The sequence below is a fragment of the Muscardinus avellanarius genome, assembly GCF_963383645.1.
Source record: "Muscardinus avellanarius genome assembly, chromosome: 3".
NCBI lineage: Eukaryota > Metazoa > Chordata > Mammalia > Rodentia > Gliridae > Muscardinus > Muscardinus avellanarius.
In genome coordinates, this window is record NC_137788.1 from 122,252,864 (window position 1) to 122,278,967 (window position 26,104).

General features: G+C 36.2%; 1 protein-coding gene across 1 annotated transcript; it reads right to left on the bottom strand.

The window, feature by feature from the left end:
• Positions 1 to 453: 453 nt before the first annotated feature.
• MNS1 (meiosis specific nuclear structural 1) lies at positions 454 to 25,113 on the bottom strand (the record flags this gene model as incomplete). The annotated part of the gene is made up of 10 exons (XM_080691625.1): positions 454 to 546; positions 2,571 to 2,696; positions 7,647 to 7,904; positions 13,872 to 13,979; positions 14,082 to 14,298; positions 15,134 to 15,363; positions 18,529 to 18,631; positions 21,722 to 21,849; positions 24,029 to 24,250; positions 25,081 to 25,113. The coding sequence occupies 10 exons, from the start codon at positions 25,111 to 25,113 to the stop codon at positions 454 to 456; spliced, it is 1,518 nt and encodes a 505-aa protein (XP_080547751.1).
• Positions 25,114 to 26,104: the final 991 nt, after the last annotated feature.

A 26,104-nucleotide genomic window follows, 5' to 3' on the forward strand; every position in this document is an offset into this window, starting at 1 on the left:
CTTTAAAACCAAAATCTAAATACTTTCCTGGCCAAACCAAGGAAGTAAAGTACCTAGACAGAAGGCAGTTCACTCTGGCCTAGAACTCTATTTAACAAAGACCAATTAGAGAATCTAGAAGGATGGGGATGCAGAAAAATCTCTGAAGAGTAGGAAAGGTACTAATCCTCTTGGATTTGGTCTGTATTTATATGAGTATTTATATTGAATACTGTAACAATATTGTTGTAAAATCCAGATCTTCAAATTACAAGTATAAAATAATTAATTTTGTAGTTAAAATATTAATTGTTCCAATTTTATCTGAAAATTTATAAATTACAAACACAGTGATGTTTTAGAAAAATTCAAATGAGCAACAGAGTCCTACTGTCACTGAACAGGAAAACAAAAGTCACAGTGACATCTAGTGGAAACATACAAAAGAACCGGGTTTTACCAAATGTTGCCGCATCACTTCTCTTCACAAATCTCACTCCTTTTCTGATATGCTTTTCTGAACTCTTCACCAAGCATATCAATATCATCTTCTTTTTTAAATATTCCCTATAAGAAAATACTTTGTATTACTTTTGAATGCCAGAATATTTAACTAGATGCTTTTAAGATTAACAAATAAAAAATAATAGATGAAGTTAGTGAATTTGTCCAAGGTAATGAAATCTATTCAATAAAATGCATGACACTTTTAAATAAATCACATTTTCCAAAAATTATGACTGAGTATATTATATTCTGAGTATTCTTAGACTGACTCAATTTCCTGATATATCAGCCCCAGGATAGCAACTTATCATAAGAATCTAGACTGATCTATTTTACAACCGCAAATCCTATTGCTTGGATTACCTGGAAAGATAGGAATTTAATCTATATTGTACCCTACTCTTGTCTTAAAACAGCTTTATAATATAATATGAGAGAGGCTAAAGATGAAGAGACTAAATATCGCTCAATTCATGTATGAGCTCTGTTCTTCAGGTCTCCATTCTATGGCTAACCAGCAAATATTCAATCTGGTAGTACAGAATCTAGGTTTGCAGTTCAGCCATTGAACAAGTCCTATGAAATTCTTCACGCTAGCCAGGCGTGGTAGTACCAATGCTTGTAATCCCAAGTACTTGGGAGGCTGAGGCAGGAGGATCACAGATGTACTGTCAGCCTCAGCTACTGAGCAAGGCCCTTCACAACTCAATGAGACCCTGATTCAAAAATAAAAAGACTGAAAAATAGGGCTGCGGGTATAGCTCAGAGGTAGAATGCCCCTGGGTTCAATCCCCAGTACCACACACAAAAATATTCTTCACACTTCTATTTTCCCTTTTCCTCTATAGGATACAAAAAAAAGTCTTCTTAAAACAAAATTAAACTTAAATATTTACCTTTCAACCAACAGGAATTAAAGGATAATTAAGGTCATTTTGGGACAATTGGGGCCTAAAGAATAAAAGTCATTTTTGGAAATCAGGTTTATTAGGTCCTCCTCCTGCTTCCACAATTATTCTTCTACACACACACACACACACACACACACACACACACACACACACATACACACACACACACACACACACACACACACTAATGAAACCTAAAGACTCTCCTTGAACTGATAATCTATGTGGTCAAGTTTATCAATTATGCATGGATTTTATCATTAATATATAATTTTATATTCACTAATTCTTTTTTTTTTTTTTGGTGGTACTGGGGTTCCTGGAAGCCCTTCTACCTCCGGGCTACACTCCCAGACCTATTTTTACATTTTCATTTTGGAAACAGGGTCTCCTAAGCCAGCGCGCAGCTGACTTCGAACCTGCGCGATCCTCCTGTCTCCGCCTCCCAAGCGCGGGGATTACAAGCGTGCGCCACCACGCCCGGCTATATTCACTAGTTCTATCCAACCAATTATACTATGATTATGGCCAGGGAATGATTATATATTTCTCCTTCCTTTCTTAATACTGAACACAAAATATGATTTCTATATCTAAAGGAGTGTGGATTTTATTTATAAGAATTTAGATGTTTATGTGGCCTATGAAACTCATTATCTTATTAAGTCACAATGCGTCTTAGATATATGTAAATGTATGCAAACTCACTCTCTTTTGGAACTGCTTTTAAAAACTGAGGTTCCTAGTTAGAACCCAATATAGAGCAGATCTGTCTCAGACTCAGTTCACACATGGACCTTTCTTTGCTGTTACCAATTGTTTTTTCATATATATTATTATCTTAGGTACACAAAGTATTAAAGTTGCTGTAAGGTAGTTTATTTTTAGATCCCCTAAGCTGAAAGGGGAGAAAAGAACCCTTAAAATGTAAACACAATAAAACTAGCTCATACGTCAGTATACCAAGGCCAACTCTCTTACTTTAGAGATGTTTAAAAGGGCCCAGGGGTTTCATTTCAACACCTGGCCGAGATCCCACTGCTACTTTGTAAGAACAAGATGTGTGTGGCATTTATGCCCTCTGATTCCTAAAATTATAGTTTTTTTTTTTGTTGTTTTGTTTTTTACTATTGTAGGTTATAAAGATGACACTTGGGAATAAATATCACTTACTTTAGGGAGATATCCTAATAATTTTGTAGCATGTTCTTGGAGAAGTTTTAGTCTTTCTTCTTCAATAATGTCATTAATACAACCTTGTCTTCTTTGCTGCAACTGCCATTCCTCCAGTTCATGTTGCTGGAAAAGTCACAAATTACATTAATCTTTTAGAAAGTTTCCAAATAAAACTATTCTTTCAGTGAATTAGATTATAAAATTAATGAAATATTTATGACAGTTCAAAAGGTACTAGCATATATATATAAATATATGTCTTATACACACTATTTTATATGTATACACATATCTTTATAATTTACCATCATTATTTAAAATTATAAAAATACTAGTCATGACTGGAATTCTTAAGGAGACAAGTACATATAGGAAAATGTTTTCAATACCCAGAGAAAGAGTATTTAAAGGAATGATTTTTAATACAACAAGCATTTATTGAATGCTTATGCCAGGTGATAAAAAATTGGCAATGTAAAATAAAAAACAGTGAATAAATCAGAACTGGCATATCGAAAGAGCAAATATTTTCTCTCTCACACACAGACATAAATATACACACTTCACAAATTTTTAAAGTCCATATGAAATAGAAGAGTAAGAAGAGTTCCAGCAAAAATATCAACATTCTTCAGGAAAGAAATATACTCTTCAATAATCACATTAAAATTCAGTATAATAAATTGATTCCAAATTAAAAAAAAAACAAGGCTATGGGTGTAGCTTGAAAGTAGAATGCCCCTGGAGTCAATCCCCACCACACATACACACACAAAATGTGGTGTCATATTATAAACAAACATATTAGAAATGTTATTACTTTAATTCAATGTTTTAGGGTTTAAAGAGACTCATTGAATTATACCCAAATATACCCTCCTACCAAGAATTTCTTTAAAGTAATAGTAACACTAAACTTATTCCTAAAATGATTAGTTTAAAAAGCCATATTCTATGCCACTTAAAACTATAACTCTTAGAATGTCTGTCTACTATAGTATTAGATATATTTTTGTTATAGAATCAGAAACAGCATCGATAATCAATTTAGAAAGAACCTTATAATGCATGTATGTCTCTATCAACTTGTACCCCATTAAGATGTATAACTACAGTGAACCAATTAAAAAAAGAAAACACCCTCACATGGCTTTTGTTTGTCTGTTTGTTTGCTTGTTTTGCAGGATTGAGCATTGAACTCAGGGGTATTCATTCTACATCCGAGCTACACCCCTAGCCCTATTTTTTTATTCTTTATTTTGAAAGAGTCTCCCTAAATTGCAGAAGGGCTCACTAAGTAGCTGAGGCTGACTACAAACCTGTGATCCTCCTGTCTCAGCCTCTCAAATACTGGGATTACAAGCATGTGCCACCATTCCCGGCCCTGATTGTTATTGTTAATGAGTCAAGGGCTAAATTTCTCAACTATTTTCTCTCTAAAATAAAACAGGGTAACCAAGCTGTCACAAAATTATTGTACCTGAATTATTATTACTATAATAATTATTCTAGACTATAATTCTAAGGCTTCCTTAGAGCCAGCTATGGTCACAAGGCCAGTAGAATGTAAACAATAGTGTCTTGTGGCAATTTTGAAGAGTCTTACTATATCCTTTATCCTCTCTTCATTTCTAACTGCATGGAGACAAAGGCTGAAGATACAACACAGATAACAAAGTCAAGAGCTATCCCCATGGATGCCATAATGAAAAACTATCAGGAGCCCGAGTCCCTGAAGACTATGGAACAAAGCCTCCACTTCATCCCTGAATTGCCTGTCTGTAGATTTTCATGTGAGAGAACAGTAAACTACCTACTAAGCTACTGTTGAGACTCTACTTCCAGACAAGCAGAATCCTGATTTATTCATTTCTTATTAAAGGGAAGTACAAGAAACTTCTATAATGTTGGGAAAACACACTTATATTTTTGTCCAATGATATAGTCCCTAACGGGCACAATAAAGGGTTTCCCCTCTTAGGATATGGTAGGCCACAGTATTTGTCCTAAAAAAAATTACAGTGAATTAGTATAAATGGCTTAAAAAGGTATAAAACCAATTTATCCATTAAAAACATTCTGAGTAGCTCAATGGTAGAAAACTACCTCCTGGGGAGTTTCAGATTTTGCCTGACTAACCATAAAATTTTTAGAGGTAGCTGGGCATGGTGACGCATGCTTGTAATCCAAGCATTTGGGAGGTCGAGAACAGATGATTGCCAGCTACTTAGTGAGGCCCTCCACAACTTAATGAGACCCTGTTTCAAAATAAAGAATAAAAAACAGGGCAGAGGATGTAGCTCGGAGGTCTAACGCCCCTGGGTTCCATCCCCAGATCCAAAACAAAAATATTTAGAGGTAGAAAGAATTATAGATACTTATTTAGGAATGTCTCTAAAACTGAAAATGCAGGATTAGAGCCATATAGGATTGTAGAATAGAATGAATTGTTGAGTTCTATCATAATGATGGTCAACCTTGCCTTGAGGCTAGAACAAAAATGTTGTCTAATCTTGCCTGATACTTAAAACTAAGTCCAAGACCTCATATTGGGAATGTCCATGATTTTTAAAATAAAATTTAAATTGTTTGTATAAATATCTATGCATGTGTTGTGGCTTCATCTTCTTTGGTAATTGCCTTGCTGGCTTATCCTAGAGCTTTTTGATTAGCTCTGCAAGCCATGAGATAGGACATAGTCACTAGATCTACCTTTTCACAGGCAAGTATTCAAAGCCTTAAGGGAATTCCAAACGCTGTTTACTGTGCTCTAACATGGTGACTGCCTTCATTAATTCAACATCTATAAAGTTTTTACCATATTTCAGGCAAACTGCAAGGTGCTTTATAGATAATGATCTCCCTTAGAGGCTAGAGTTAGATCATGGTTGGTTTATATCAAGCTGTAAGAGTCTACTGAAGTTTAAGCAGAAAAAGGAACATAGTGAGGACAGACTAGAGTTACAAAGAGACCTGTGAGAAGAAAATTTCAGTAGTCAAGTCTAGTAGTCTACTGAATATCTGAAAAAAGTAATAATGAAGAAAAGCTGGATTTCAAAATTATTGATGGTGTGGAATCAGTGCGAAATGGGAAGATCCCAGGAATAATATTCCAAGGTGATGTGACTATGTTTTCTTTAGGCAAGATACAGGCTGTAAAAATTAGAACAGGTTTGTCTGATTATGATCAGCTTTAGAAAACTCAATTCTAAGGCATCTCAAGACTTCTAACTATATCTCTTAGTGATCTGGAAATATGTATTGGATAAAAACAGAAGAAAAGCCAAAATTTGAACCCAATCTTTTTAATGAGCAGGCAAAAGAAAGAGCTGATTTCTTTTGGTTTCCTGTGACTATATACCATTTAGATTCTCTTACCTTTTTGACCATTTATTGATCTTGTTTTTTTTTTCTCCTCCTTGTACATCCTAAATTAAAATGTTCTCTAAGACCCTCTCATTGTTTCTCATAACACACTGTTTGCAGGGATCATCTTAGCTTAAATCTTTTCATGCTACTTAGTTCCAGATAAACCTACTTTCCTGCCTTCTTTCCTTCCTTCCTTAATTTTATTTAAAAAAAAAATTTTATGCCAGGCGTGGTGGTGCATGCTTATAATCCCTGCGATTGGGAGGCGGAGACAGGAGGATCGCGCAGGTTCGAAGCCAGCCTCACTGGCTTAAGAGACCCTGTTTCCAAATAAAAAATATAAATAGGTTTGGGAGTAAAAGGGTTAGCCTGAATATCCCCTTTATGCTATTTAAGTCTGGGTAAGCATTTCTAAGAACTTTAGCTTAAGCATTACTCTTCTGGTTAGCTGCTTTCAGGATATTTTCAACTTGCATTTATTGTCTACCCATGGAGAAAAGATCAGTATTTTAATATTAATTTATTAATCTCAGCTCTGCCAACTATTTATTGTAAAACTCTGTGAAATATATATAATCTCTCTATACCTTAGTTTTCACATCTTTAAAATGAGGTTGGTATTGGTACCTAATTTGAAAGGGTTGGAAATAAGAAGTTATTACTTTATAATTAGACTAGTAAATGACATATATAAGTGCTCAATAAAAATTATTACTTCAATTATTACTTAATTTATCATATACCTAAACTGTGTTCATACTTACAGCACTTTATTTTTCAAAGCCCTTACACATGTTCTCTTATAGGTCATTTTTCTTTTTCTTTTTTCTTTTTTTGGTTCTGGGGATTGAATCCAAGGGCATTCTACCTTTAAGCGATATCCCTAGCCCTATTTTATTTTTGTTTGGAAACAGGTCTAAGTTTCTGAGAGCCTTGCTAAGTTGCTGAGTCTGCCTCTGAACCTGTCCATCTAGTGAGATACATTATGTATAAATTCAGTATTATTGATTAAACATAAATAAATTTGTTGAAAGTCACAAACCTAGTTCCCTCTTTAACTCCTAAATACACATTTCCTACTAGAAATATTCCCCTTTGGCCTAAAAAAATTTAATGTGGAGAGAAGAGAAACTTCTACATACCTTCTTTAGTACATCACCCAGTCATTCAAGGTGGAATATTATTATTAGTATTAATAGCCTTGAGTCTTCTCTCATCTCTCCAGATCTAACTGTTCACCATCAATTCTCTATCTCTGCAATGGGTCTCTTTTCCATGTGGCATGGATTTAATCTATTACACTGAATTTAGTAAATTCCTTACTGGTCTCCCTATCTTTAGTCTCACTCCCATCTACTCCAGATGTTGCTATTAAATCACCTTTAAAATGCAGATCTTAGCATATAGCTTTTCTAATTCTTCAGTAGCTTCCACTGGAAAAAGCTCACCTCCTTAACACGGTATTCAGGATACTCAAAATCTGTCAACGTCTATCATCTAACTGTGTATATTGATATAATTATTATCACATGCAAATGACAAATATTTGTAATTAGTCTGTATTTTTTCTTAACCAAGATCAGAGATTCATTATGACATGGACTTAATTGTATTTGTTCTCAAAACCAGTGTATAGTACAGAGAAAGCATAAATGATAATGACAAAATAGAAAAAAGAGAGATATAAGTAAATCTTGTTCTTACTTTGTCTGCAAGGAACTGGTTGCGACGCTCTTCAATAAGTTTTTCCACAGCCCTTCTGTGTTCCAGCTGCTTCATTCTTTGTTTCTGAGCATTCATTAATTCTACTCGGTCATCCTCTGCAAGTTTAGCTAACATTGTTTTTCTAAAGAGCTCTTCTTCTTCTTTTGCAGCCTGTAGTATTAATTCTTTCAAGGCCATTTGTTCTTCAAAATCTTGCTTCATCTCTTTTTGCTTTCTTAATTTCTTTTCTGCTTCTTCCTAAATAACAATATAGTTAAAACTTAATCTAGTAAGCATTTCCTTGCATCATATTTATAGAGGAAAAGTAGAATTGAGTTTGGTCAAATTTGGAATTATAATGTGAAATCATACAAACTTAAAAATTATTCCTTTTCATGATAATACTTTGCCCCATCTTTTAAAACCATTTGGATGAAGAATTTCTATTACTGTTTATCTTTACAATCTTGTTTCTATACCAGAATTAGCATACAACTACTTTGAAAAGAGTTAATTTGAAAACATTTCACATACCTGAATTTATTGATCTGTGATCTTTAAAATTTATACCAACTATGAATCATTCTAGAATCTTGCCTAAAACAGCTGTCCACACCACTCAGTATTTTCCAGTTTCCAACTTCCTCCATTTGCAAAAGCAAGTTGCATTTATCCAACTCTCATCTTCTAATACTCTTTTTATTCTCCAAAATTCCCTAGCATTTAAAAACTAATCTAACAAGGAAAATTAGACTTTTTGAAAAAAATCAAATTTATTTCCAGCAGCCCAAACTGCTTTCCTACAAGTCTTTATTTTCCAAACACATCAAAAAATTTCAAACATACTAAAAAAAGTAAAAGAAAAAAGAAGCAGTAATTCATCCACACACCTAACACATAAATTCTAATAATTATGTTTTACTATTCTTATTTAGTTGTCTATCTACCCAATTTGGACTGATGTAAATTTTAAATCCTGTTTTCTAATCTAACCAAACTTGCCCAGTTCTAACACAAGTTCCATGGAAGCTAGTATCTTCAATGCATCCAAAATATTGCCTCAACATTTGTATTGGTCAAGGTTCTTTCTTAAAAATCATAAAGAACGTAAGGGTTTTATATAAACAACTTCCAGAAGAACCAGGAAACCAAGATACTTTTCCACTGCTCCAACCCCACAATGACTGGCTCTACAGAAATCCCTCCTGCGTGGCTGCTGCCTTACTCTGCTCACTTGCATCTTCATATTGTAAAAGGAGGGAAACTGCTGGGATAACCTAGACATATGAAGGACCCTAGCTAAGGCAAGAGAAATGTAATTTTTACTTTATAACCTTTATAATATAGTAAGATAAACATTTCTAAAATGTTTGTCCATAGTAAAACAAACATTTCATTAGTACTACTAGTGTAGTAGTGGGTACATGAATATCAGCTTTACCAACTTTGTTATAAATATTATAGCTTAATATTTTGTTTATATATACATTTTGAGTTAATAATTGTTATAATATGATGGAAAATAGCAAGTGATGATGAGACCGTGGAGGCGTTGGAAGCCTTAGATTTTGTTAGGATGGGAATATAAAATGGTACAGCCTTGCTGGGCGTGGTGGCGCATGCTTGTAATCCCAGCATTCAGAAGGCTGAGACAGGAGGATGGCAGTTTGCAGACAGCTTCAGCTACTTAGTGAGCCTTCTGCAACTTAGTGAGACCTTGCTTCAAAATAAAGAAAATGGTACAGACTTTGTGGAAAACAAAGTTGGATGGATCCTCAAAAAGTTAAAAGTACTGTACTGAAACTAGGATGTGGCACTTGTCCACTCACATGAAGCCCTGGTTTCAATCCCCAGCACTAGAGAGAGAAAAAACAAAAAACAAAACACCCAGCAATGTCACTTCTAGGAATATACTCAAAATAATTTTTAAAAGATATTCTAAAAAAAACTTGTACACAAACATTAATCACAGCAATATTTACAAATGTAAAAAAATCTATTAACTGTTGAATAGACAAAATACAGTATATCCACATAATGTACTATCTGGCAAAAAAGTGATTACTGATAAATTTTTCAACATGAATGAACTTTAAAAACATTATGCTAGGCCAGGTGTGGTGGCGCACTCTTGTAATCCTGGCGCTTGGGAGGCAGAGACAGGAGGATCCCGAAGGTTTGAAGCCAGCCACACTCTGGCTTAAGAGACCCTGTTTCCAAATAAAAATATAAAAAATAGGTGTCTGGGAGTGTAGCCTGGAGGTAGAAGGGTTTCGAGGAACCCCAGTACCACCAAACAACAACAACAACAACAACAAACATTATGCTAGGGTAGGGCTAGGAATGTAGCTCAGTGGCAGGATATTTGCCTAACACATTCAAGGCCCTGGGTTCAATCTATAGCCCTGCCAAAAATAAAAATAAAAAAAAATATTTTTAACACATTTATATAAAATAGTCAAATTTATAAAGACACAAAGTAAGTTAGTGGTTGCCAACTGCTAGAGGAGAATCCTTCTCTACATATAAGAACTGCTACATATAAGAATCCTTCTTGGATAATGAAAATATTTTGAAATTAGGTAAAGTATATTACGAATGTACTAAATGCTGCTGAATTGGCTGAAATATACACTTTAAAAGGCTAAATTGGTAAACTTTATGTCATCTGAATGTTATCTTAATTAAAAAAACTAATAGAACATAAAGGAGAAATACATAAAGGAGAACATAAAGAAAAATTATTTTATTTTTATTTATTTATTATTATTTTTGGTGGTACTGGGGGTGGAACCCAGGGGCTTTCTACCTCCGGGCTATACTCCCAGACCTATTTTATATTTTATTTGAAAACAGGGTCTCACTAAGTTGCTGAGAGCCTCACTAAGTAGCTGAGGCTGGCTTCGAACCTGCACGATCCTCCTATCTCAGCCTCCCAAGTGCAAGGATTACAAGTGTGTGCCACCTCGCCCGGCTTAGATTAGGTTTAGATACTTCAACAAGCCCTCTCTCAACAACTAACAGAAGTACAACACAGAAAATCAACACCATCAACCAGAAGGATCTGACACAAGAACAGCAGAATACATTTTTTAAAGTGCAAATTTCAAGAACAAACTTAAAGGAAATGAAATCAAACTGAGTGTGTTAGCCAACCACAGTGGAATAAAACAAAATCAGTAACAGGAAAGATAACAGGAAAATCTCTGAATATTTGGGGATGGAGTAATTATAATGCACCAATAAAATTATAAGAAAAAAATTGCAAGGTCAAAAATGACATTTTGCAAATGACACACAAGGTATCTTTTTTTGTTTGTTTTTTGGTGGTACTGGAGATTGAACCTATAGGCATTCTACCTCCAAGCTGTACCTCTAGCCCTATTTCATTTTTATTTTGAAACAGGGTTTATTTGGTGAGAGTTTCACTACTCACTGAGGCTGTCCTAGAACCTGTGATCCTCCTATCTCAGCCTCCCAAGTACTTGGATTATAGGCATATACTACCATGCCCAGCACTAAATATCTATGTATCTATATCTATCTATATATGTATGGTTAGGAACATTCTACCTCTGAGTGACACCCCGACCCTATTTTTTTTATTCTTTATTTTGAAACAGGGTTTCACTGAGTTGCAATGGGCCTCACTAAGTAGCTGAGGATGGCCGCAAACTATGATCCTCCAGTCTCAACCTCCCAAATGTGTAGTGGTGTAAACCACCATGCCTGACTACAAGGTATCTTTTTAATGTTGCATTTATTTTCATAGAAATCTAAGTCATTTATTGAAGGGGAAAAGGGAAGTATCAAGAAAAATCAATGTACTATAGTTAATAAAAATAATACATGGCAAAATGTATGAGATGCATTTAAAGAAGAGCTAAGGGGTCTTCACAGACCAAGTGACACACTCAAGAAAACGCACATGACAGGCCAAGTACCCCAATCCAAAACTGCAAAACTAACATGCTTTTTGAACATCAGATTGGCACACCAAGTTTTGGACTTTTTTACATTTTGTGTTTTTTTGCAGTTCTGGGAATGAAACCCAGGGGCATTCTACCTCTAAGCTAAACCCCCATCCCTATTTTTTATTCTTTATTTTGAAACAGGGCCTCACTAAGTAGCTGAGGCTGGCCATGATACTGCAATCCTTCTGTCTCAGCCTCCCAAGTACGGGAATTACAAGCGTGCGCCACCACACTTGGCTCTGTTGTTGTTGTTGTTGTTGTTGTTTTATTTTTAATTTCTATTAGTGCATTGTAGTCATTTATTTTAATAGGGCACAAGATGTTAGAGGCATACATGCACACATCACTCATTTAGCCCTTCCCCAATTCCTGCCCCATTCCTTCCCCTTCCCTCCTTCTCATGTTTAGCTTAGTGATTGACTTTGATATGTTTGTGAATGTATATCATGTACATTAGGGAATTTCCCTCTTTCCCCTCCTTCCCCCTCAGTTAGGTCACCTTACTTGCTCATCTATATTCTCTCCTCCTTTGTCTAGACTATCAAGAACCTCAACAGTGAGCTGAAAAAATGGGAGAAAATTTTTGCTAACTATTCCTCCAGTGAGGCCTAATATCTAGAATATAGAGAGAACTCAAGAAACTCACCACTAAGGAAACTAAATCAAAAAAGAGCAAGGGAACTAAACAGACGCTTCACAAAAGATGAAATTTAAATGGCTAATATATGTATGAAAAAATGTTCAACAGCTTTAGCCAGAGAGATGGACTCTCTGATTAGGATGTTCAACCAGTGAAGTCTATGCAAATATCCCCAAACCTAAAACACGCTAAAATCTGATATACTTCTGGTCCCAGGCATTTCAGATAAAGGATATAACATTATGTACCTTATATAACATTAAATGCATGCATGTTGGAAAAGTCTTAAGTACGTAATATGTGTTCTGACTTCAAGAAAAAATAATATATGTTCTTACTTCAAAAATATGTGCTTTTACTTCAAGAAAAGAAAATCAATGTGTGCATTTATGCCTCTACCATCATGTACTCCATTAAGATGTATAACAATGCACCAATAAAAAATTTTAAAAAGAAAGAAGCAAAGTAAACTCAAGCCATAAGGGAAAAAATAGCAAAGAGTGGGAATCAAATAAAATTGAAGTTGAAAATAGAAAATCAATAAAGAATAACAATGAAACAAAAAAAAAGCTTTTGGGGGGGTACTGAGGATTGAACCCTGGGGCATTCTACCTCCCAGCTACATCTGCAGCCCTTTTTATTTTTTATTTTGAAACAGCATCCTAAGTTGCTAAGGTTGCCTTCAAACCTATGACCCTCACATTTCAGTCTCTCAAGTAAGGGACTACAGGCCTCTGCCACCACCTCTGGCTTCAACTGCATTTTAACAAAGGTGCAAACGAAACCCCATGTTGAAGAGAAAGCCACTCCAACAAATGGTGTGAAGCAACTCAACAGCCAAATCTCATACCTTCTACAAAAATTAACTGAAAATAAATCACAGACTTGTAGAATGCAAATATAAACACTTTGGGGGGAAAAAAAGAGAAATCCTTCAAGATTCTAGGCAAAAAATCCCTAGTGTTGACACCGAAAACATAAAAGAAAAAATTGATAAACTGAACTTTTTAGAAATAAAGAACAAATAGCTGCACAATTCACCATAGCCAAACTATGGGACCAGCCAAGATGTCCATCAACAGATGAATAGATTACAAAACTGTGGGATATGTACACAATGGAATTTTACTCAGCCATTAAAAAAAACTCAATTACATCATTTTCAGGGAAATGGATGGAACTGGAGGACATTATGCTAAGTGAGATTAGTCAGTCACAAAAAATAAGAAATCAGATGCTTTCCCTAATATGTGAGAGTTAGGGAGAAATGGGTCATAGGAGGAACTCTTGAAAGAGGAAATCCTATAGAGGAGCAAACAAGACAACCTAAAGGAGGAGAAAGGAGGGGGAAAGAGGAAAATCTCTAAAACACACAATGTACTTAAACATATCGAAGTCAATCACTAAGCCAAGCAAGGGACGGGGAGGGAATGGGGTGGGAATTGGGTAGGGGTTAAATCAGCGATGAGTACATGTTTGTACACACAAGTTTTTTACCCCAATAAGTTGTATGAATATAATGCACCAATAAAAAAAGATAAAAAATAAAAAAGAAATAAAAAACAAATATTATATTCTTCTCTACATAATTAATCTTTCAACTCCTCTTACTTTTAGTTTCCTCTCATGTATTGCAACTTGTTCTTCTTGATATAATTCTTGTCGCACTTGTTCCAAATCTTCACGTTGCCGCAGCATTTCTTCCAATCTCTGAGCCAGCTATTAAAATTTTAAAAGACACAAATATTTTTAGAACCCAAATTCTCTAACTAATATGTCAGAATTTCACCAGTGCCAGAGGCAGGGTGGCTGTGTTACTACCGTATTCTGCAGCTGCAGTCTTTTCTCCTCGTTTTCTTGAACTTTTGCCATCCTGACTTCTTCTCTTTGCTGCTGCATGTTAGCAAACTCTATGATTCTTCTGTTTTCTTCTTCCATCTCTTCACGTTTCTTTTTTCTCCAAAGATCCTGCTCTTTCTGAAACTCTTCAATATACTTTCGAGTTGCATTCATTTTTTCTAACTTTTGTTGTCTCTCCCTAAAAAAGCAATAGCAGGTATAGTTTTATAGCAACAGAAATAATGATCAATTGTTTTAAAATGTAATTTCCTTCTGCTGATGATGTGAGGGAAAACAACTTTCCTATTTAATATATTCATGCAGTAATGCAATAAACATTTTGAATGTCCATTATGTGCCACTAAATATAATGTTAAGTATGAGTTTTCTTTTTCTTATTTTTTCTTTTTTTGTGTGTGTGGTACTGGGGATGGAACCCTGGGGCATTCTACCTCCGAGCTATACCCCCAGCCCTATTTTTTATTCTTTATTTTGAAACAGGGTCTCACTGAGTTGCAAAGGGCTTCACTAAGTAGCTGAGGCTGGCCGCAAACTGGGATCCTCCTGTCTCAGCCTCCCAAATGCTGGGATTACAAGCGTGCACCACCATGCCTGGCTAGGTATGAGTTTTCTCTGGGTAAAATTGTACTGTAGCTCCCTTCTCATTTACTAATAGAGTTTTATGTTTCTCATTGCAGAAAGGCTACAACCTATTAATATAAGCTTTGTAGTACATTAAAGCTGCTTACCAAGGACATTCATCAGGAAACATGTCCTCTGACATATGGGAATATTTAGAAAAAGAGAACCTAGGTCATTAAGTTAGTTAATAGGATTTATTGTCATATAATTAATAATCATGCTGATGAAGAATAGTCTCAACTCATGTGATCATAACTAAGTTTTTCTTTATAACTAATATTTAATGAGCACTTGCTATGTTTCAGACACTGTTCACAAACTTTGCCTCTTCATAACTCATGCCAAATTTGAATTAAATGTTTGGGTATATAAGAAAGTTGGGATAAACTTACAATTGATCTTCTTCATAGATTTTCCTAACAATTTCATCAATCATGAGTTTCTCTTTCAGCAACTGTTCATAAGCCTCCTGCTTTTTTCTCTCCTGTTCTTCAAGTTGTTTCTCTAAATCAAGGTAATACTGTGCTTTTGCTTTGTTTCGTTTCTCCTCTGCAGTATTCTCTTCCTTCATTACTCTCTCATGCTCTTCCATCATGGTTCTGGCTATTTCAGCATCACGTTTCTGGTATTAAAAACAAATGTTACCTTTCCATTTTCAAGTCCGAGCACAGTATGATGGAATTTTTTTTTTTTTTTTTTTTTTTTTTTTTTTTTTTTGGTGGTGGTACTGGGGTTCCTGGAAGCCCTTCTACCTCCAGGCTACACTCCCAGACCTAGTTTTACATTTTTATTTGGAAACAGGGTCTCCTAAGCCAGCGCTAACAGCTGGCTTCGAACCTGCATGATCCTCCTGTCTCTGCCTCCCAAGTGCGGGGATTACAAGCGTGCACCACCATGCCCAGCTGATGGAATATTTTAAATGGATGTAACTATGAAGCCTGGCCACACATGATGATGACACCTGTAACTCCAATACTTGAGAGGCTGAGGCAGGAGAACTGCAGGTTCAAGTCCAGCCTGGGAAATTTAGCAAGACCTCAGTCTCAAAATAAAATAATAAAAAGGGCTGAAGATCTATCTCAGAAATATAATGCCCTTAGGTTCAATCCCCAGTATCAAACACACCAACACAATATTACAAAGCCTGTTACATAAAATATTTTAATATGTTTAGATAAAAAAGCACCCCTGTGACCAAAAGGGTTTGAAGGAAGAGTCAGACCCTAGAGAGGCTTTCTTATTCCTTCAAGAAGCTCTCTCAGTAAAATATCTGATAAGGATAATTAGCAAGTCCACATAAATTGTATGTAAAATAAGTACTTTATCAGAAACAATTTTAACTGCTAAAGTAGTCATCGTGTGTGTGTGCGTGCGTGTGTGTGTGTGTGTATGTGTGTGTGTGTGTGTGATTACTGAGGATGAACTCAGAGGCACTGAGCTACATCCCCAGTCCTTTTTTCTGTTTTGCTTTGAGACAGGGTCTTGCTAACTAGCAAATATGCTGGCCTCGAACCTTTGATCCTCCTGTCTCAGCCTCCCAAATCTAGGATTACAGACATGTGATTGTCATTTATATATAAACTGATCAAAAAATTTCCAGTTGTTATTGTTTATCAGTTGCTATTTGGAGTAAAAATGGCACTGCCTCTTTCATACAGGTCTGCTATTATATAACCTCTGAGCAGCTCTTAAGTTGCTTCTTGTTGAAACTTTTTTCCACAGACCCTTCCGTTTGCTCTTTCTCATGTATGACAGGCCTTCTGTAATCTTCCCCATTTTTTTTTTTTTTTTTTTTTTGAGTACTTGGGTTCCTGGAAACCCTCTACCTCTGGGCTACACTCCCAGACCTATTTTATATTTTTATTTGGAAACAGGGTCTCTTAAGCCAGCAAGGCTGGCTTCGAACCTGTGCGATACTCCTGTCTCCGCCTCCCAAGCACGGGGATTACAAGTGTGCCCTACCACACCCGGCCTTACCCCCCATTTTTTGTGAAACTGGGGATTAAATCCAGGGCTATTCTGCTTTTTAGCTACATCTCCAGCCTTATTTTTTTTTTTTTAAAGCAGGGCCTCACTAGGTTGCTGAGGCTTGCTGAGAACCTGTGATCCTCCTGTCTCAGCCTCCCAAGTACTATAATTACAGTTGTGTGCCACCAAGCCCAGCTTATAATCACTTTTAACTTAAAAAGGTCACAAATGTTCCTGTGCCTGTTTTATACAGTTCTGAATTCACTCACTCAATATCATTACCAATGGTTAAGAGACCATCTTTTCTTGGATGGATTAAACCCCTTAATTCTTTTAAACAAATTCAAATCATTTAACAAAATAAGTTTTAAATTAAATATACTAGAGCAGTTTTTATAATACCTTTGCCTTTTTTTATCATATCTCAAATGCAAGAATGGCTAAGCATCACCAAATATAAAGAATAGATTAAAATATAAATGATAAATGTAATTTCTGATATAACTGATGTCCATAAAAATAATTTATTAATATGATTTAACCAAAATTTCTCTTTTCTTTGCACGTTGCACTAAGTTCTGTTTTGTTAGTTTTTTGTTTTTTTGTTTTTGGTTTTTTGCAGTACTGGGGATGGAACCCAAGGCCATTCTAACTCTCAATGACACCCACAGCCCTATTTTTTATTCTTTATTTTGAAACAGGGTCTCACTGAGTTGCAAGGGCCTCACTAAGTAGTTTAGCTGTCTGCGAACCATGATCCTCCTGTCTCAGCCTCCCAAATGCTGGAATTACATGTGTGCGCCACCATGGCTGGCTTAAGTTCTGTTTTTAAAAAGTATGAAATAAAAAAAACCTTTAATCTATAAGCTACTACATAATTATGGAAATACAATGTTCTCATCTTACAGATAAGAAAACTAAAGCTTAGAGACACATAGACAAAAACTGGTATCTAGGTACCTTGACACCTAGTTCAGTCCCAGGAGTGTTTGGCTTTACTTTTGTGAATCAATTTTTATTCAGAAAATAGCAATTTTAGTCATCAGATTAAATTGTATACGATAGCTTGCTGACTATTAGGGCAATTAAAACTACAAACCACAGGACAAATTATTTATGTTCTACTTTATTATGTATTCTGTATAACACTCATAAACTGTGTTTGAGACTCCTTTGCTCAAGAGGAATACTTGCCATCAATTTGGTAGCATGTCAGGAGTTAGAAAAGAGAATAAAAAGAAAGAGAGAATCCAAAAAACCAAAAAGCTTCCTGTATACAGTTTCCAATTTTCTGAGTATGCTATTGCAGGCCTATAAACTTAATACTTGGGAGGCTGAGAAAGGAGGATTGATCCATAGCCTCAGCAACCTAGGGAAGCTGTTTCAAAACAAAAAATAAAAAAGGGTTGGAGGTGTAGCTTGGAGGTAGAATACCCCATGTTCAGTGCCACAAAAAAAAAATAAATAAATAAATAAAATTTATCCAACTATAAAAACTTAAAAATATAAAAACACTCTAAAATATACTTATCAGGCTACAATTTTATACTATACTAGTTTGTCAAAGAATAATCAGAGACCACAGGAATTCTGAGAATAATGTGGACTTCTGAAAGGCTCTAATACTAAGTTAAGGTTCGACATGAAATGGTTGAAGATTATGGATACTTTAAGTATCTGAAAAGTATACATACTCGTTTTTGGGGAATCTAGCAGGACGAATTCTTTATAGAAGCAACAATTTTTTAAAAAGCTAGTATATTTTTGGTTTTCTAAGTGAGGCTAAACATAAAAATATAACAACCAGAAACAGCGTTACCATTTTCTCATATTTAATGGCATCCTTTTCAGCAATTTGAGCTGCTCTTTCTTTATTCATGTAAGCTGCTTTTAATTTCTTCTCCAATTCTCTGAGCTCAATACTATGAGGGGAAAAAGGAAGAAATTAAATTTGTGTATCCTAATAGAATTAAGTGTCATAAAAAATTGACTATATTTTTAATTTTCTCAAAGATAGCATATGACTGATATTTTAAATCGATAGAAGTTAACTTATTACATTGTATGGGACTTAGGGCTTGAATTTCCTGGTTGAAAAGAAGTATACTCTGCACATACAGCTATTTATGCTGTGCTAGTACCATACACTCTTAACTACTGTAGATTATAGTAAGTCTTCATATTCTGGAGAAGTCATCTCCAATTTTGATTTCCTTTTAAAAGAGTCTTAGTAATTCTTGGTACATTTCCAGTCCCACTTTAGAATCAGCTTTCAAACTTCACAATATAAATCCGACTAGGATTCTGATTAAGATTGTACTGAATTCATTTATCAGTCTGGGGAGTATTTACATCTCTACAACACTAAATAATCGATTTAATAAAAATGGCATATCCTTCCAATTCTTTGTTCTTTTAAAAAAATTGATCAATAATTGTTTATATTTGTGATTTCTGTTTACTTAGTTTTTTGAGGTGCAGAAGATCAAAGCCATACCTTCCACATGCTAGGCAAGCACTCTACCTTTGAGCAACATTTCCAGTCCCTTATGTTTTGTTTGATATGGTAGTTACACCTTCCTTTTTGGTACTGGGAATTGAGCACAGGGGCATCCTACCTTCTAACTAGATTCTCAGCCCTTTCTTATTTTTTCATTTTGAAACAAAGTCTCACTAAGTTTCTGAGGGTATCACTAAATTGCTGAGGCTGGCCTTGAATCTGTAATCCTTCTGACTCAGCCTCCAAAGTACTGGGATTATAGACATACACCACTGTCCCCAGCTTAGACTTTTTTATTCTAAAACAGGGTCTCGCCGGGATCGAAGCCTGCCGAGGGGTTAGGCCAGTGTGGGGGCCAGCGAGACCAGAATCGGGGCCTCCCATGAGACAAGGCCGCTGCTTGAGCCAGCAAGGTCTGGATCAGTCCATCGGGTAGCCAGGCTACTACTGGGGCCGTCAAGAGTGGTATCAGTACTTGCAACGCAGCATGTACAGAGAAATATCACAGAAAATATAAATCAGACGCTTCCCCTAATCAGCAATAACTAGGAGGAAAGGGGCAACAGGAAGAGGTTGAGCTATAGAAAGGGCCCTATAGTGAATCAACTAATGTGACCAATCAGAGGGTATGGAACAGTGGAGGACTGGAGCCTCCTCTTTAAAATGCAGGAGGTACATAAACAAATGTATCAAAGTTAATCACCAAACAAGCATGGGATCCAGGGAGGGGGAGGGAATGGGATGGGGGCTGGATGAGGGCTAATTGGATGATGTGTGCTTGTATATCCTCTCAAGTCTTGTACTCCAATGTGATTGATATATGACTACAATGCACCAATTTAAAAAAATAAATAAATTTAAATTAAAAAAATAAATAAAACAAGGTCTCACTAAGTTGCAAAGGGCCACACTAAGTAGATTTTTTATGTTCTTGTACAGATAAACCATTTTTCAAATATTATTTTCTAATTATTTCTAATTTTTGCTAATTCACAAAAAATTAATGTTTATTGTCTACATAACATTAAATTTACTTATTCGTATTCATCTGTACTTTTTTTATTTTTCTACACACACAATTATCTGTGCATAATTAAAGTTTTATTCTTCTACTGCCAATCATAACATCTTTTACTTCTTTCCTTGTCATATTGGATGTACAATACAGTGATTATGCTATGTTTTATAGCAAGCTTCCCTGTCTTCTTCTCAATGTCAGAGGGGAAATGTTAACATTTTGCCATTAAGTGCAAGGTTTCTGTAAGTTCCCTTTTATATTAGTTTACTAAGCTTTGTTCAGAGTGCTGTTGATTCATTATCAACTGGCTCTTTCTGTTTATATGACTATGTTTATAGATTGCTTACAATTATTTTAGTGTTCAACCAACCTTACATTTCTAGGATAGATTAAATTTGGTCAGGATATGTAATATTTCTTATATACTCCTGGATTTGATATTGATTAATATTTCAGATGATAGCAGCTAAATTAGTAAGATAAGCCAGGTGCAGTGGCACATGCCTATAATACAAGTCAGTACTTGGGAGATAGGAGGGTCAAAGGCTGGTTCACAACCAGCCTCTTAACCTTATGGAGATCCTGTTTCAAACTTAAAAAATAAAATAAAATAGGGTTAGGGGTGTAGCACAGAGGTAGATTGCCCCTGGGTTCCATTCCCAGTACCACAATTAATTCATTAATTCATGAGATAGATGAATGCATAATTTTCTCTTAATACCTTATACAGGTATTGATTAAAGTAGATTAGGAAGCACACTGTCTTTTTTTGCTCTGCGAAAAGTTCTCCTATTTAACTCTGTCAGTGAATTACATAAAGACAGGATTCCTCCTGACTGAAAAATTAAGAGTCCAAAAAAGATAACGTGGGTCTAAAACAATATGCAGATTTTAGCAGTAATTTTAAGTTTTCCCCCCTAATCTCTTAAATAATCTGGTTAAAGTTGTAGACCCAGGAAAAAACATATATGGGTATGTTTCTTGAATATATAAAATATAATTTTATGAGGCCCAAAACCCTTGGAATTCATTCATGGTTCCTATACTATAGAAGTCCTATAAAATTAAGAGAAACTGTAACAATTATCAAAATAAGTTTCCAATATATTCAATTACACAGATACAGGATAAACATATACTTAGCCCTAAGTTAGGGTCAACAGTCAACAGGTGATATGACCACCTGAAAAGTAATTCAACTTTCAGCAGCATGAAGAAATTTAAGATTCAATGAACCTAAAGAGGTTGCTTTAAAAATTTATTCTTAAACGAATGGTCAAAGGGAGCTGATATTTAGTTTTCACTGTAAATATCAATACTTACTCCTAGGAATATAACTTATTTTTTCAAATGAATATTTCTGGAACTAAAGCAGTATTTTCAGACAAAATATTAAGAGCAATGACATAAGAAATTTCACTTTCAGGTACAAAGAACTAGATAAAAGTTAAATGATAAAGACTAAATAAATGAAGTTAACTGAAACCAAGATACCTGTTTTCTCTTACTTGTTGCCTCATCTTTTCATCCCTCAGACTTTCGTGTTTTAATTTTGCCAATTCCGTTGCCAATTTTTCTTCTTGTTCAAGCTGGAGTTCCCTCAATTTCTTGTTCTCTTCTGCCTAAATACAAAGGATATCCTTAGTTTTTGTCCTCTAGAAACAGACTTTTCTCCTTAAGGTTGAATTTATTTGCTTTCTACAGAAAACTAACCGCCTAAAGTGCAATGGCCTACTATTTGTGTTTAAAGTACAAAATAATATTAGTTTCTAGTACTATATTAAAAAAATGGTGATAGTAGCCGGGCGTGGTGGCACACGTTTGTAATCCCCGTGCTTGCTGGCTTAGGAGACCCTGTTTCCAAATAAAAATGTAAAAATAGCTCTGGGAGTGTAGCCCGGAGGTAGAAGGGCTTCCAGGAACCCCAGTACCACCAAAAAAAAAAAAAAAAAAAAAGGTGATAGTGAGCAAGGAGGCCAAAGACCTCTACAATGAAAATTATAAGATACTAAATAGAAATACTAAGAAATAAATAGAGTATTTTAGAAGACGGAAAGATCTCTCATGCTTTTGGATAGGCAGAATCGGTACATATCCCATAGGATGCCCCACAATCTGCACTTGACATATTGTTCTCGCAGTATGTAATTTGTTTCTCTTTTATATTTTCTATTAAATTGTGGAAAATCTACAGGATTGTTTTTTTACATTTAAGAAAAATAAACACATAAAAATATTCGACATCATTAGCCATGAAGAAATGCAAATGAAAACTACACTGAGTTGGGCATGGTGGCACATGCCTATAACGCCAGTACTTGAGAAGCTGAGACAGGACCATTGCAGGCTCAAGACCAATCTCAGCAACTTGATGAGACTCTCAGAAACTTAGTGCAACCCTGTTTCAAAACAACAACAACAACAAAATAATTAAAATGGTCTGGGGGTATAACCTGGAAGTAAAATGTCTCTGGGTTCAATCCCTACTAATAAAAATTTTAAAAACTACACTGAGATATCACTACTAGAATGGCTAAAATAAAAAACCAGTTTTAACACCTAATTGTTATAAACTGCAATATTCATACATTGGTGGATGAGAATGTAAAATAGTACAGCCACTCTGGAAATCAGTCTGGAAGTCTGTTACTAGGCTGACATGAATTTACCAGATAACAACTGCACTCAAAGTGCAAAGTCCCTTTTGCCCTTTGAGCAGCATATCCAAGCTTTTATTTTAAAAACCTGCACCCAAATATTAACAACAGATTTATTCATCATTAGTCAGTACTAGAAATACCTTTTCTTCATCAGATGAATAGTCAAGTAAACTGTGGTAGACTCACAGTACGGAGTACTAATCAGCAATAAAAAGGAATAAAGCACACCAATAAAAGTGCACACACACACACACACACACACACACACACACACTGAAGCAATAAAAAGAAATACAAGCAACAACTTAGATGAATCTCCAGGAATTATGCTGAATGACAAAACAGCCAATCCCCAAAAGGTTAAATACTATTTGATGCTACCTATGTAACATTCTTGGAACATGTTCTCTTGTAAAACTTGAGATATAATTCAGATAGCATAAGATTCACTTATCACAGGTTTTGACAGTTGTAAAATCTGTCTTCAGTGTTAGTGTCATACAGGATAATTTTGCTAACTTAAAAATGCTCTGTGCTCTACTCAACCTCCCTTCCCCCTTTGCCCTTGAAAACCTTCCTTAGAAACGTACAGAAGGCCGGGCGTGGTGGCGCATGCTTGTAATCCCCGCGCTTGGGAGGCAGAGACAGGAGGATCGATGCCTGGCTTAGGAGACCCTGTTTCCAAAAATAAAATAGGTCTGGGAGTGTAGCCCGGAGATAAACGGGCTTCCAGGAACCCCAGTACCACCAAAAAAAAAAAAAAAGTACAGAAAACAACACAATTATACTTGAACCAACAAAACTCTGGACATTAATAATTATGGAGTTCATATTTATATTTTTAAAAATCTGAGCACTTATTAATACCAGGCACTATTTAGGAGATACCACTATTATTCCCTATGTTAGAGACAAAGATAAAAAAGCAACTTACCCAAGGTTCATTGGATAAGCTATAGCAATAGGATTCAAAGTTCAGCTCCAGAAACCCAGGTCTTTGCCACCACACTGGGATGATGGACAATGAGGCACTCTTTACCTGATGCTCTTATTTCCACTCATCCCCAATATTAGCAACTGTCTTGCACCATTTATTAGGTGAAAACGAGGAGAGGAAAGTGTAATAAGTAGTAAAACTTACTTTTTGGATGGCTTCTTCCATATCCAGTTCAAATTGTTCATTCTCTAATAACCTGAGGAATCTCTTGCGCTCAACACGTTCATCATTTTCATTCCGCTCCATTTGGTTCCTGATTTGACTCTGCATCTTTTTTAGTGCTTGGATATGCAAATTTCTGCGGTAATTTTCATCTACTAATTTCTGATGCCTTTCGCTAAAGCTCAAAGTTTTCTTTTTGGAAGCCTATAATGGAAAATATGCATTCTTAAATATTCCAAAGTCTAATTTTAGAAACAGTGTATTTTCTAAATTTATACCTAAATTCCTGTAACAGCCGGATGTGGTGGCACAGCTTATAATCCCAGCATTTGGGAGGCTGGGATAGGAGGATCGCAGGTTCGCGGTCAGCCTCAGGTACTTAGTGAGTCCCTTTGCAACTCAGTGAGACCCTGTTTTATTTTTTTTTTTATTTATTTTTTTTTTTTTTTGGTGGTACTGGGGTTCCTGGAAGCCCTTCTACCTCCGGGCTACACTCCCAGACCTATTTTTACATTTTATATTTGGAAACAGGGTCTCCTAAGCCAGCGCGCGCGGCTGGCTTCGAACCTGCGCGATCCTCCTGTCTCTGCCTCCCAAGCGCGGGGATTACAAGCGTGCGCCACCACGCCCAGCGAGACCCTGTTTTAAAATAAATAATAAAAAATATGTCAGAGGGCGTCGCTCGGACACAGAAACTCCCTGGGTTCCACATCTCCATTACCGAAAAAACAAATTCTTATAACAAATGATACAAAAATTAATAATAGTAATGCAGACTCTTTGACTTCCTGAATTCAGAGTATACCAAGACTTCTGTTTTCACTCAGGTCTGCAGCGATTCTATAAGGCATATTTAAAGCTGTGTAACACAGTATAGGGGGAAATGCAGAAAAGGATGGAAACCACTGTGGGATCCCTTAAGTATCCGCACCGGAGGCCCCTGGAAAGCAAATAAAAGTTTTCCAGTTAATTCTCAGATTAGGCACTCCAAATCCCCTTTTTAGAGGCCGGCGAGCTCTAAACTAAACTTAAACGGGCAGTTTTGAATCTCCCAACTGGCTCACCATTTTGACTGACAAAAAAATATCCCCTTCTCCAGCTCCAATAGCCGCCAACTCCCCGGAAACAGCCACCGGCTAGCTGCGAGCGGCGCCTGCGGGGCCGGTGTTTATGCGGTGTCTTGGCAACAGCGCCGCCTCACGCCAGCCCGCGCAGGACGCGGTGCCTCCCATTGGATGCGGCCGTATCCAATCAACGACGAGCTTCTTCTGAGCCACTAGAAGGGCTGCTTCTATAGGTCCAAACCAGACCAGCGCCGAGTTCAGACCGCAGATCCCGGAGCCAACCGCTGCACCCCTCAAGATGTCCCTCCAGCAGTAGTTTAGGAACTGCTACCACATAGAGGCCTGTGGAAACTATTTACAAAGAAATACGAAGCTATTTGTTATTTAGTATTTCCTATTGTATAGTAACTAGAAGGCAGTCTCTCGCACGGAGCATCCTGCGCTCTCAATGCCTATTCTGCTGGAGCTTGATGCCTGGCGTCATCCTCAGCAGCGAGTCCAGAACACTGTCCGCAGGGCCGGGTTACTGTGAGGCACAGTGAGGAGCTCTTGCTTCCAGGAACCTTCACCTCCCCCCTCACAGAAGTTGTTAGTAAACTTTGGATTGTATACAGCCATATAAATTTTATTCTGCCACATGATCCAGGTTCCAATGAAAAAGTAGAACGGATGTGGCAGGATTGGACCCAAGGACAGGGCATTCAACCTCTGGGCGATACCTCCAGCCTTTTTTAAAAGACAGCGTCTCACAGATTGCTGAAGCTGACCTCAAACCTGCGATTTTACTATCTTGGGCTCCCAAATACTGGGATTACAGCATGCACCGTCTATAAGGTATTACAGGTACACGATAAGAATCACAGGCGTGTACCACTGCTAATAAATCCTTACGGAAATCCAAATAAAACAATGGGGGGCAAACCCATAAACAGTAGACGAGTTTGAGCCACTGGTACCTTCCACTACAGCCAATATGAAACACAGTCCAAGTTCT